The 14,159-nt window shown below is 38.6% G+C and overlaps 1 protein-coding gene across 2 annotated transcripts in view; it reads left to right on the forward strand.

Annotated features, from left to right (window-relative positions):
* LOC107665195 (dynamin-1-like protein) overlaps positions 1 to 14,159 on the forward strand; it is a 39,134-nt gene that overhangs the window by 18,428 nt on the left and 6,547 nt on the right. For both annotated transcript variants that reach the window (XM_016455977.1, XM_016455978.1), the window contains 4 exons: positions 3,893 to 4,231; positions 9,171 to 9,291; positions 11,535 to 11,690; positions 13,347 to 13,436. In XM_016455977.1, coding sequence (XP_016311463.1) covers positions 3,893 to 4,231; positions 9,171 to 9,291; positions 11,535 to 11,690; positions 13,347 to 13,436 — 706 coding nt within the window. The remainder of the gene's footprint in view (positions 1 to 3,892; positions 4,232 to 9,170; positions 9,292 to 11,534; positions 11,691 to 13,346; positions 13,437 to 14,159) is intronic.

The raw sequence follows: 14,159 nt of genomic DNA on the forward strand, positions 1-14,159 counted from the left end.
TGCGGCCAACTGAATGCGCTGCTTCTCTGCCGCTCACTGCACAGAACAGACGCCGAGAGAGGTGACACTTCTCCGGGAAAGTCAGACCTCGCGTTCGCGGGACAGCACTGGCGAAATCTTCCAACTGAACCATAGCTAAGGTTTATCTAAAAAGTCGCTAGGTTTGTCAGTATGAATATTCTATGGAAAAAATCCGCTAAAAGGGTATGAAAGTTGCTAAATCTAGTGCTAAAGTCACGCTCGTGTGTGTGTGTGAGACGCGGGAGCTGATGGTTAATGTGGATATTGTGGATGAGTTCTTCTGTGTCATCACGTTCTATTAGTTCTACAGCTTCAGTTTCGGAACTTTCACGCTTAGTAACACATACAGCTGTTCCCTCACCACAGTGCAACAGTGAAAAGGAACCCCTTTCAAACAGTGTCGCGTTCCGAACGTTGTTTAAGCGACATACACCGGTATTGCGGTATTTTAAAAATTCATATCAAAAATAAACACCGGTATTCGGTATGAACCGGTATACCGCCCAGCACTAATTTTAAGTGCACCTCAGGGGAAAAATAAAGTGCTACAGAAGCCCTTTTGACTGCAGTAGAAACTTAATCAACCATGTGAAAAAGCATTGCAACATTTTAACATTGTAATTTTCTTGCGTTTCCAGTTCCTCTATCATAACCCTAAGCAGCAGTGACTATAATATTCCCTACGCTGTTATCCTCTCCTCTCCCGCCCTGTCCATTCATGCACTAGCACCCAAGGGTACCGTGTCTTCCCGCTATCAGCAACCAGAGAGCCGAGTTTGAGATAAATCACTGGTTTATTCAGCTTTGGCTTTAGCATGTCCTTCAGGGCCTGTACGAATACAGGAGGCAATTTAGTTGGGGAGAAGAACTGCAGTGACACTTTTAATTTCTCGACTCTCATTAAGTTAATTTAGACATAGTTGCGGGCCGTCGTCTCTTCAGTGTTATCCTACGCTCTCTTTGAGGATTCAACAGCGAGCAGTCAAACAGGAAAGCACTTGAAGATTTCCTAAGAGAGTGTTTATGGAAAGCAAGCACTGGCGACAAATAAAAGACGTTTTCGGTACAATGTATTGGTCAGTCATTTTCGTTTTATCTGTAGTATTTGCTAAGGGAAGCATCAGTGTTACTGTTGCTCATACTTGAGGTCAGAGGTTCAAACTAATCCCTGACCTTAAATATTCAATTTAAGCATGCATCTAGACCAGCGGCGTTTGCATGATTCCTCAAATCATGTGTTATTGAAGAGAGATCTGACTTACTGGTGGATGAAGCACGCATAACTCCGACTGAAAGAAGAACCTGTGCTGTATCTAGAGACCAGAATATCATAAATACTTAGTTACAGGGATCCATGCAGTATGAAAAAAGTCTGGATATTATTGGATATGGAGAAATACATTTCTAGACTATTGCCTGTATCTTTTTTCTAAAATATAAAACTGAGCATTTCTTAAAAATAAATTCATATTTAAAAAAGCAGTCTTTTTCATGGCATTTGGAACAGTTTAATGATTATTTAGTGATCATTTAAAGGAACAGTTCACCCAAAAATGAAACCTCTGATAAATACATCGCAATAATCCACAAGTAATCCACATGTCTCCAGTCCATCAATTGGCATCTTATAAAGTGAAAAGCTGCGTGTTTATAAGAAACAAATCCATAATTAAGATGTTTTTATTGATTAGTTGGTTTCAAGCTAAAATAAACTCTCTCTATCCATAATATTGCTTTTTCCAGTGAAAAATTCATCTGGTCTGAATCAGGAGAGAAATATGCACAGATCAAGCACTGTTTACAAGCAAAAAACAGTCCAAAACAGTTCTGAACAAATATGTCCTTGAATTTTAATGTGAGGGGACAACAGGAGATGGACTTTTTCATTGGAGGAAGCATTATTATGGATAAAAACGACTTCATTATGAATTTGGAGTGGTGTGGATTACTTGTGATGTTTTTATCAGCTGTTTGGACTCTCATTCTGACGGCACCCATTCACTGCAGAGCATCCATTGGTGAGCAAGTGATGTAATGCTAAATTTCTCAAAATCTGTTCTGATGAACAAACAAACTCATCTACATCTTGGAAGGCCAGAGAGTAAATATTCAGCAAATTTTTGTTTCTGAGTAAACTGTTCCTTTAATGAGTTCAAGGCGCGTATTTTCATCACTCAAAACAGTTTTTATTCAACTTTAATAAATGAATGAGTGTGAGTATCTCAAACCGACAACAGATACAGGGAGTGTGTGTATCTTTTAAATCAGTACTGTGCTGTTTGGTGATCATACAACAACAAACTACGATTACAGTATCAAACTGATGTGTCAGAGGGGAATATATGCAGGTTATAAAGTGTTTTTGGTTTCTTCTTTACATGTAAGCACGTTATCACTTTGAGAAAGCTAATGTGTTCAGTGAGTGGATCTGCACTGCAGATGACTGCCCTACTGATTACAGATGACTACTATATAATGCTGAAAATAATGTAAAATATTGTTATATGGGCGAATACTTTATGAGTGAGGTTACGGCCTGATAATCTTCATCATTAAATATGTAATATAACAAACATTATTATACTAGAGGGACATTATTTTGAATTTAAAGTATTTTAAATGTATGTAGTGAGTGCAAGTGTAAAAGTATACCAAATGTAATCCATAAAAGTAATATAAAGTTTAGCATTGTAATTTTAATAAAATCCTGTGCATTGAACTTCTCTGGGTTTGGTGTAGAAACCCTGCAATAAGCAAACCCACTGAAACACCCTAGCAACCACCTAGCAATGCCCTAGCAGCCATTCCTAGTTAGCATGTGCACAGTACTTGAGGCTTTGTTAACAGAAGCAAAGGTAGAAACTCAGTAGTGGGCAGTATAATAACAATTTTCAGTCTAGCTCTATCCTATAAGAATGCACTGCAGATTAATTTAGAAATTCTCTGTGACCATCATGAAAGAGCCGAAGACACTTTTGTCACAGTCAATCTCTTTTGTCAAAGAACAATTCATGCCTAATGATTTCAGCAATCTCTATATTTAAAGTCAACATGAAATCAATAGCAACTTGATTTTCTGTCTTACTGAGCCTTTCTTGGTCTTATTATAAATGACTTTTTTCCAAAGGAAAACAAATGTAATAAATTGCTCTGTCTCTAAAATGACCTGTTTTCGACCCCTCCAACCACCCTTGGGTGGTCAATAAGGTTTGTTTTTAAAAAATAATTTAATACTTTTATAATAATAATAATAATAATAATAATTATTATAATTCATTACATTTATATAGTGCTCTGCTGGGTACTCTTTACATGAAGGGGGGGGGGAAATTCAGCTTTACCATCACAGGAATAAATGACATTTAAAATATATTAAGATAGAAAACAGTTCTTTTAAATTATAATAATTTGTCACAGTGTTACCGTAGAGACTTTCAAAATCTGTACAAACCCACGCTAGTGTCCTTGCTGCTCAGTCAATAATTTCTCTGTCATTGTGAATTTTTTATTCATTTATTTATTTATTATAATTTCTCGAAAGATTCCTTTGAAAGGTTCCTGATTCCTGAGACCAAGGCTGCATAACATCATGTTTAATGATCTAGAACAAATTCAAATGAGCTTTGGAGATAACCAAGTAAATAGATGCAGTTTTATGTTTGTGCCCTATAATAAGAGTATTATGGGACATTATAAGAAGCAATAGATACTGCCTAAAACCTACATGATGAAAGCATCTTATCAGACAGGATGTTGAGCAAACAGTGAATTTGGATGTGCTCTGGTGCCTTCCTACTTCTATTATAATTTTTCAGGCTTTGATCCACTTTTCACTGTTCAGTCCTATAATAATTTTTTTTTCCTTCACCAGGAGCCAACATGACTTGAACACCCAAAAGAGTCTCGACGACTCGTGCAAAGACGAGCAGGTGTTCCTGCAGCGGCATTACCCGTCATTAGCCTCCCGCTGCGGCTCGCGCTACCTGGCTCGCACCCTGAGCCGACTGCTCATGCATCACATCAGAGACTGTCTCCCGGAGCTCAAGACACGAGTCACGGTGCTCACCGCCCAGAACCAGTCCCGACTCAACAGCTACGGCCAGCCAGTGGAAGACCACAGCGCCACCTTGCTGCAGATAGTCACTAAGTTTGCCACCGACTACTGCAACACCATCGAAGGCACTACCAGACACATCCAGACCTCTGAATTGTGAGTACCTGCACCACCATGCTGTAGGATGTTTTTTCTGCAAAACAAGTTGTTTTTCTTATTGCCTCTAAAGGTCTTTTTATGTTAAAGGCATAGTTCTCCCAAAAATGAAAATTCTGTTATCATTTAATCAGCCTTCACTTCACTATAGTTAAAATAAACATCGCAAACAGCATCACAAACTCACATGGTCATAACTACAGCTCTCAAGCTGACATAAGAGGGATCATGTGACGAACTAAACATCATAAAGCAAAAACTAGTGAAGTAGTCCTCAGATGCCACGTTCATTACAGCAGCATTTCGGACATCTGAAAGTACAGCTTTTTCTTTACTCAGGAAACACTAAAACATTAAAGGCTAATGTTTTTTTGTGTTTGAGGAGCAGAGAAGTCAAGCATTTGCTGTCTAGTGATAACCAATACTGTCAATAGCATAGCACTTCAACTTCTATAACATATTTTCAGGGTTTCTGCAGGATTTTTAAGCTCAAATTTTAAAGGGGTCATATGATGCTTTTTTAAAGATCATTATTTGGTGTATTTGGTGTAACAGAATATGTTGACATGCTTTAATGTTCAAAAAACACATTATGCGTTCTCTTTCTCTCGCTCGCTCGCGCTCTCTCTCTCGTGCTCTCTCTCGCTCGCTCGCATTCTCGCTCTCTCTCGCTCTCTCTCGCGCTCTCTCGCGCTCTCTCTCGCGCTCTCTCTTTCTCTCTCTCTCGCGCTCTCTCTTTCTCTCTCTCTCTCGCTCTCGCACACACACACGATGCGCAAAACTCTGCATTTGAACAGTCAATAGCAAATACTTAAACTAATAACAAAACAGTAGCTGATTCAGAAGCGCCAGATTGTCATAGCAAAGTCAGAATTACAGCGGGGTAGGGCAATGTCTATAGTACCATATTAAACTGTAAAATTACTGTAAAAAGCATAATTTACAGTTCAGTTTCAGTTTTCACAAAAACAAAAAGTTTTATAAAATTATAAACTCTACATTTCAGCCTTTAAACCATTTGTTAAGAAAATGGATGAGTCAGAAGTATTAACTATTATATTAATTTAAACAATTATTATCAATAAATTATTATATCAATGAAATAACATAAATTAGGGGTGTGTGTTATTGACAAAAAATGATATCTCGATAATTTTCTGGTATTTTATTGATAACGATAATTAGACGATATTTCACTGAGTGTGTTATTGTGCTGATATCTTAAGGACTGCCGTGGACAGCTGACTCCTTTGATATTCTTCATATTATGTGTGGTCAGTTCACAGCAGTGATAGAAATTAATAATTTCCAACACGTTTTATGGGCATTTTTACCTTTAAGCCATTTTTTCTAAAACTGTGCACCATCTTTTGAGTCAAATTCTTGCATTTGGGCTGTTACCAAACAAATTAAATCAGTATCAACAGAATTCATCTTTGCAATGCAGAGGAAACACAGAAGCTGCGTCTGAAGTGGCATTTATATGCATATACACACTGTCGTAAGAATGCATTTAATCTGCAGTTACAAATGCATAAATAGTGTTTTGATGTATTATACATAAAAGGTTGAATACTGATATTTGAAATATGTGAAATTAAAACCGCCAGCAGGTGGCAGCAAGTCACTGTTAATAACTGAGTCATTGCAATTGAACCGAATCATTAAATGGTTGATTCATTCAGGAACGAAACACCATCATGTTGCTCAGAGACGCAAAACAGCGCTGTGGCTGTATTCGGAATGATTTTTGTTGGCGAAATAGAGCAAAAACAAGCAATATGGTCTCTTAATTAACTTATTGTTTATTGAATTCAATGTCACATTTGTAATCATGGTAATTTAGAGACGCAAAACAGCGCTGTGACTGTGTTTGGAATTATTTTTGTTGGAGAAATAGAGCAAAAACAGGAAATATGGTAAAAACTGTTGTTTTGTTCAGAGTTCAGACCAATGCACAATTTTGCACATAACAATACGATTATCCATCGCATTGTTGTATATCGCAGAAAATCATGAGATTAATCGCAATTAAAAATTTTAATCGTTGCACAGCACTAATATATACAGTGTATATATATATATATATATATATATATATATATATACACATACACACACATATATTCAATCTGCTAGTTGGAAGAACCTCGGCAGCTTTGATCCCCTGAGATATGGACAATGCAAACTCAGCGTATCAACATACAGGCAACATATCTTTTCTCATTAAAACGACATCTTAGAAAATCTTTTTATTTCTTTTTGTTCGTATTTCGATTTGTTGTTAAATCAAACTTCAGTCATTCAAATAAAGAAATATTCCAAGCCCAGAGGTGATTATTGAAAAATAACTGTTTTGATCTGATCATAGCCTAAACGAGTCATGGGTCTGAGTGCAGTTATTGGATAGCACTATATTGTAGTCAGATTGGAGATTAATCCCATATGTCTATTATAACGGGAAAACATATTGTTTATTATGACATAATATGTCGTTATTACGAGAAAAAATATGTTGTTTTAACGAGAAAAGCTGTCGTTTTAACGAGATAATTATATCGTTTTTATGACATCTCGTTTTTACGAGAAAATATGTTGTTTTAATGAAAACATCTTGTTATTATGAGAAAAGATGTTGTTTTAACAAGATAATTGTCGTTTTAATGACATAACATCTCGTTTTTACGAGAAAAGATGTCATTTTAACGAGAAAACATCTAGTTATTACGAGAAAATGTCGTTTTAATGATGAAAGATGTCGTTTTAACGAGAAAAGATGTAGTTTTAACGAGAAAAGATGTTGTTAAAATGACATAACATCTCGTTATTACGACATAATTGAGTGGAAAAAATAATATGTGTGTGGCAGCAATGCGTCACCGTACATTCTAACGCCACCCATTCACTGCAGAGGATCCATTGGTAAGCAAGAGGTGTAATGCTACATTTAATGTAATGCTATGATGTAATGCTATGGTTGAGACGCGTGATGACGCTCATCCCAAACCAGTACTGATCAACATCCCACCCCTCCTGTGACCCATGGTTTGTCTGTATGTGTATTCAGAGCCAGTGAGCAACAGACTTTAAAAATAATAATAATAAAAAAAAAAACTGTGTTAATGCGCGATAAAATAATTGTCGGCGTTAATTACTTAACGCGTTAACGTGATAATAATGCGTTAACTTGCACAGCCCTAACATATATATATATATATATATATATATACATGCATACAAGAAGTGTAACATCTTTTTGCCTTCAGCCTGTCAGGGATTCATCACAGTCACTTCAGTCACCATCCAGGATAATTACCCGATCACAGTCACCTGAGTTCTGATCACCCGCACCTGCTGTCACCAATCAAGCCACACTACAAATACACACACATCACAGTCACTCACTGTCCGGTCTACCGTTCACTCCTACTAACTACTCTGGACTCTCTCTGCCAAATTCTCCTAGAACGAATTACCTGCTGTTCCTCCCACGATCCTCCAACGACTCCTTGGAAACGGCTCCACGATCTCCAACGTAACCGGCATACGATCCTCTCCATCAGAACTCAGATAAGCACCCTGGAACCATTCACTGTGTTGACATTCACCTGCCTTTAACTCACCTATTCCAGTCATCCACTTACCCAGTCAATAAACCATCCTGTTTTGAACTTACCTGTTGTGTCTGGCCTTGCTTTGTGACAAAGCCATTGAGGCCACATTTTTTTACTCATGGTTGTAAGCAGCCAGTGTAGAAAAATACACTTTTTCATGACTATTTTCACCCCACAAATTATTTTTTGCCCATTTTTGTGTTGCTTCACACAACAGAAAGACTAAATAATATAGGCAATAGACACTTTTTAAAGTTGGCTTGAAATAAAAATTTACTATCTATTACTAAATTACTAAATCTATTTTCTAAATTGATTTTTTTTAGATCTTATTGTGAACGATTCATCCATGTATGTTTCAATGTTTAAAAAATGTTTTAACCTCATAATTCATGCAGGGCCATATAATGTCTTAAATTCAGTTTTTATTAAATTTAAGGGCATAAAAAGTCTTAATAGTATAGCGCAAGTCTTTATTATCACTTTAAGAGGACTTTCCCCCCAAAATTAAAATGATCATCTTTTACTCACCCTCCACCAAACAGTTGATGGTAGCCATTGATTTGCAAGGTATTTTTTTCCATACAGTGGAAGTCAATGGCTGCCGTCAACTATTTGGTTACCAACGTTCTTCAAAATCTCTTTCTTTTGTGTTCAGCAAAAGAAAAAGTCATACAGGTTTGGAACAACTGGAGGATGAGTAAACAATGGCAGAATTTACATATTTGGGTAAACTGTCCCTTTAAACTTGGGAACTGAAAAACAGGAATCCCATTGAAAAGTTTAGTAAAGCCAACCAGTTAGGCTTGAGCTTGTGATCTGAGAGCGCTCTTGCCATTTATGAGTGCAATGATCATCAGACAGTCGTTTATTTGTGGAGCCACTTACTAAAGGTTGCCTTCTTACACCATGCTATTGAGTTTGACATACTGTCGTTACCAAGGCTACATTCCTGTTAAATCTTTTTTTTCTGTGACTTCGGCAGCGTCTCAGTCTGTCATTTTCGCACTGAAACTCATGACAGATATCAAGCACACCATGTTTACTTTGTCTGCTTGGCTGAATCTGACAGGCAGATAATCTGTGAGTCTGTCCAGCTCCTTATTTACACCCTGTTCACTGTTGGATGAAATGCTGGTCATCTCTCATATCTGGCTCTCATATAAGTCCACACCAGCTATCGATTAAATAAGTGCCTCATATTGACGTTTCTGGCTGGATGGTTGAGTCCGACTCCAGGCCTGTGTGCCAGCGCGCCTGTGAATCCCAAAAGAGCTGCATGATTTTTAATTTTCGTGGTTTGTGTGTGAATTTGTTAATTGCAGGTGTGGAGGAGCTCGTATCTGTTACATATTCCACGAGACGTTTGGAAGAACCCTGCAGTCTATTGACCCACTTGGAGGGCTCACCGAGCTAGACATTCTCACAGCTATTCGAAACGCTACGGTATGATATTTACATGTTTATGTTACATGTGTGTGTGTGTGTGTACAGATAAGCATATACAGTACTTTTTGAAAACCTTTGTGGATCTTCTCAACTTCCTTTTCTCATTTTCTTAGAAGTAAAGTGTGCAGTTTCTGCAACACCAAATGTCTCGGTTACGTATGTAACCCTCATTCCCTGAAGGAGGGAACGGCAAATGACCGGCAAATGAACGGCAACGTGACCGACAAATTTGGGCTCTCGCTTCGAGAGACCAATCTACTTCGAGTGTAACTAAACGAGCCAATGCACATTGGCATGCAATTATTGCATCCAGCTGCCACTGATCACAGTGTGAGCATAAAAAGGCAGCCAGTGCAATGCATACCAGGTTTTCGCTGAGGAGCCGAGCCGGTGATCCGGCTGCTCAGCGGTGGTACAGCAGCCGTGGCGACGGGACGTGACGTCTCCGTTCCCTCCTTCAGGGAACGAGGGTTACATACGTAACTGAGACGTTCCCTTTCAGTCGGTCACTCCGAGTCACGTCAGTGACCGACGAATTGGGATCCCTACCAAAGCGCCATGGATGCTACCTCTTCCAGTGTCCTGTGCGAGCCACCTGAGCCCCTTTGTGGTGTAGGCCGGGGCTCGCAACAAGAAGACCAGTCACTGTTGTCATAGCACTACCCACTCAGTGAGATTGGATAACACTGGGAAAACGTACCTGTTCCACTTGGGGGGACGCCGGGCGATCTGAATCGCATAGCCGAGGCTGATGGTCCGCAGAAGCCAGCGAGACTGGCTGGGGAGCGCTAGCCAGGCACCCAGATACCGTGCAAGCGGGACCAACGGAACCACCGCCGTACCCGCGGTGGGGCAGCGAGGTGGAACGCAGGGCATTCCTTCGGCGGCTCTGCTGGTTGCGGAGCACTGGAGGAGTGGTGGGCCCCAGAGGGTTGGTTCCCTGAGGGGTTTGCCACCACTGTAACCCTCAGACCGCCTGCGCTACTGCTGGAAGTAGTCCTCATCTGGCCGCCGCCAGAACGAGCACTAGATCCCGGCAGAGGCAACAGAACTCCGCCCCCTGAAGGTAGCGAAGCCTAGTCCGCAGCTCCGAGATGGTCATCTTCCCGCAATGGGAACATGACTCATCCACGAACGCCACCTCAGCGTGCCTAATGCCCAGACGCATGAGGCAGCGATCGTGACCATCACCCGACACAGGTAATGACCGCAACCAGAAATGCACGGGTGATACGTTGTCTGTAGGAAGACGTAACATCATATTTACAAAGACGCAACGTTGAGTTTGCCAGATGCAACGTCGTCTTTAAAAAGACGCACCCGTGAATGCTCTTTTAGGGTAAAAGCTCTTTCAGCGTGCTGAAGAGCACAGAGGAGATAGCCGCCTGCAAGACAAACAGGGGGTAGTGCAGCCTGATGTGTGCAACCCACTCGACGACGTGACTCGGAGTGACCGACTGAAAGGGAACTGAACTGCATGACTAGTGACAATTATTTTCTAAAAAGGTTTTTCCGAGACACAATGTTGTGGTACAATGCATAGTATTCATCATGTCCTCATCCTGATGAATTTTGGAAACAAATGCAAACAGATGCTGAATTTAACACATTTCCAGGCATCCAAAAATAAAAATTTTTAAATAAATGAAATCTTTAAAGGTCACATATTTTACACCTCTCTGGAGTTTTATTTTAGGTTTTGATGTCCTTAAGAATATTTATTTGCGGTATAAGTACCAAAAACCATCTCAATATATTTTTACAGCTCCTCTCTCAGGAGCTCTGCTGTTTCTGAAGGATCATGTGACACTGAAGACTGGAGTAATGATGCTGAAAATTCAACTTTGCATCACAGGAATAAATTACATTGTAAAATATATTAAAATAGAAAGCAGCTATGTTAAATTGTAATAATAGTTTACAATATTCCTGTTTTTACTGTATTTTTGATTAAATAAGTGCTGAAAATTACACATATTTAAGACTTAATAATTAAAGCAGCTTAATTATTCCAGACTTTTGACTGGTAGTGTGTATATTTCTTTCTTTCAATTCTGAAATATTTCTCCTGGTAGAAATGGTTCTCTGTGAGTGCAATCACTATTAAATTATGATTATCAAGAATAGCTGTAAAGTCCTGGAAGTTTACTGGTCAGAATTTGTGGACACACTCTAACACTTATATAACAGATGCAGACTAGATGTGGGTTTATTGTATTTGGTTGTTGTGATGGATGTAGGGTCCTCGGCCGGCGCTGTTTGTTCCTGAGGTCAGTTTTGAGCTGCTGGTGAAGAAACAGATCAAGAGACTGGAGGAGCCCAGTCTGCGCTGTGTGGAGCTCGTACACGAGGAACTTCAGAGAATCATCCAGCACTGCTCTGCCTACAGCACACAGGTGCTTCACTGACTATTAATATTTGATGCAGAACATCCACGCTTGTATTATAACGTGTAGTTAGATGTTAAAGGAATAGTTCACTCTCAAAAAAAATAAAAGAATTCTTGAAAAGGTATTCACCCTCAGTCCATCCATGATGTAGATGATTTGCAGAAATGTAGCATTACATCACTTGTTTTCCCATGGATGCTCTGCAGTGAATGGGTGCCGTCAGAATGAGAGTCTAAACAGCTGATAAAAACATCACAATAATATACAAGTAATCCACACCACTCCAGTCCATCAGTTAACATCTTATGAAGCCAAAAGCTGCGTTTTAAAGAAACAAATCCATCAAGTAATTTTAACTTTTAAATCATCGCTTCTGCTCAAGATACAAGTCCATAATACATAACAAAGCTCCCTTCCGTGAAAAAGTCTATTCCTTGTTGTCCTCTCACATCAAAATCCAAGGACATATTTCTTTAGAACTGTGTTGGACTGTTTGCACTTGTAAAAGTCATATTTGTCACCTGATTCAGACGAAACAAGTTTTTCACTGGAGAAAGCATTATTATGGACAGAGAGTTTATTTTAGTTGGAAGCAATGGCTTGAAGTAAAAAACTATTTGAAGAGTTCATTTGCAAAAACACACAACATAAAAATTTTCAAAAATCATGTTTTTTTTATCCTGCATTCCAATTAATATCAATCAAACTGCAGTTGGTTGTTTTGATTAAATAATAATAACTAAAAAAATACAGCTAACTAACACAATAAAAACACGATATCACGATAAAAAAAAACATGATTTATGAAAATTCATAAAAACGGAGTTATCTGTTTTTGCCACAAAAAAAAAAAACTATTCATTTGTTTCTCACAAGCTTCACAAGACATTAATTGATAGACTGGAGTGGTGTGGATTACTTGTGGATTATTGTGTTGTTTTTATCAGCTGTTTGAACTCTCATTCTGACGGCACCCATTCACTGCAGATGATCCATGGGTGAGCAAGAGATATAATGCTACATTTCTCCAAACCTGAAACTACTCAAACAAACTCACCTACATATTGGATGGTCTGATGGTGAGTGCATTTTCAGCAAATTTATTTTCCCAGGTGAACTATTCCTTTAATGTGGTTGTGCCGTTTTGTGACTCGGTTTTCATAAATGTTTTGGATGAACTAGGGAGGAAGCATTGCGACATGAATGCTAGAACGTTTTCTGCATAGTCCATCAAAATCTGTTATTTCAAACAAGCAAGACAAATTCTGTTTCCCATTTCTACAAAATTAAATGTGAAGAGGAGAGTGAAAGCTTTTTACAGGCACAACAGATTGACGCACACACACACACACACACACACACACACACACATAGACAGACTCAGAACAGCCTGCATTAGGATTCTGCTTCTCATTCTGCTCTTATCTTCTCTGTCCTGCTGCCTTCACTGTGTACATTTGTTTTACATTAAACCTTTTTTCAGTTTCCTTTATTATATACATAAATTTAATGTCAGAATGGGTGCTGGAGGGAAAGCGGAGAACAGTTTTGATGCAGAAATGTGTTCTGTGGATATTATGCTTCCACACAGGAAGTGTAAAAATGCTGTAAATAATTGAAAGCTGACCTGTTGTGTGTATGTGTGTGTGTTTATGTCCGAAGGAGCTCTTGCGGTTTCCCAAACTGCATGACTCGATTGTGGAGGTGGTTACCAGCTTACTCAGGAAACGCCTTCCCATTACCAATGAGATGGTAGGAGCACATGCCTGCAGCTGCACAGTCACACCAACCACTTACACTTGCCTCGAGGCTGTGTGTTACAGTAATTTATTCATGAGTAAGGGCTGTTCTTAGACAGAATGCAATAGTAGAAACATCAAAATGATAAAAGACCAAAATGTATAAATAAATACATTTATTAATTATAATCTGAAATGAGAGGACAAAGTCTTCACTCTCTTGTCAAGTTTTTTTTCAATCATAATGTTATCAAATTATGTGACATCAAGTTTGTTTTAGAACATTTTAATGTTGTTTTTAGAATAAAAAAAAACAAAAAAAAAACACTACAATAATATAGCACCAAACATATTTCATGCAGTTTTTACGTGTTACCATAAAACCTATTTTGGCTGTTATTATTAATAGCCACCTCCTTTTCAGAATATCAGTCATTAGATCCTTGATAAACACCACAAGTGTCAAGATGTTGAGCGAGTCTGTTAGGCTGCATTTGCAGTGCAATACCTAATGCACAGATCTGTATTGAGACATTTATCTGAATCATTTTGTCCCCCTCTTTACGTTCATATGTATGTATAGTAATGCTTCAGTTTAGGGACTAGTTTTCACAATTAACAAGTTGCTTGCGTATTACTAGCATATTGGCTGTTTGTTAGTACTTAAAGGGTTAGTTCACCCAAACATTTAAATTAGCCCATAAATTACTCACCCTCAAGTCATCTTAGGTGTATA

Source organism: Sinocyclocheilus anshuiensis, unplaced genomic scaffold, assembly GCF_001515605.1.
Source record: "Sinocyclocheilus anshuiensis isolate Anshui unplaced genomic scaffold, SAMN03320099.WGS_v1.1 scaffold691, whole genome shotgun sequence".
Classification (NCBI taxonomy): Eukaryota; Metazoa; Chordata; class Actinopteri; order Cypriniformes; family Cyprinidae; genus Sinocyclocheilus; species Sinocyclocheilus anshuiensis.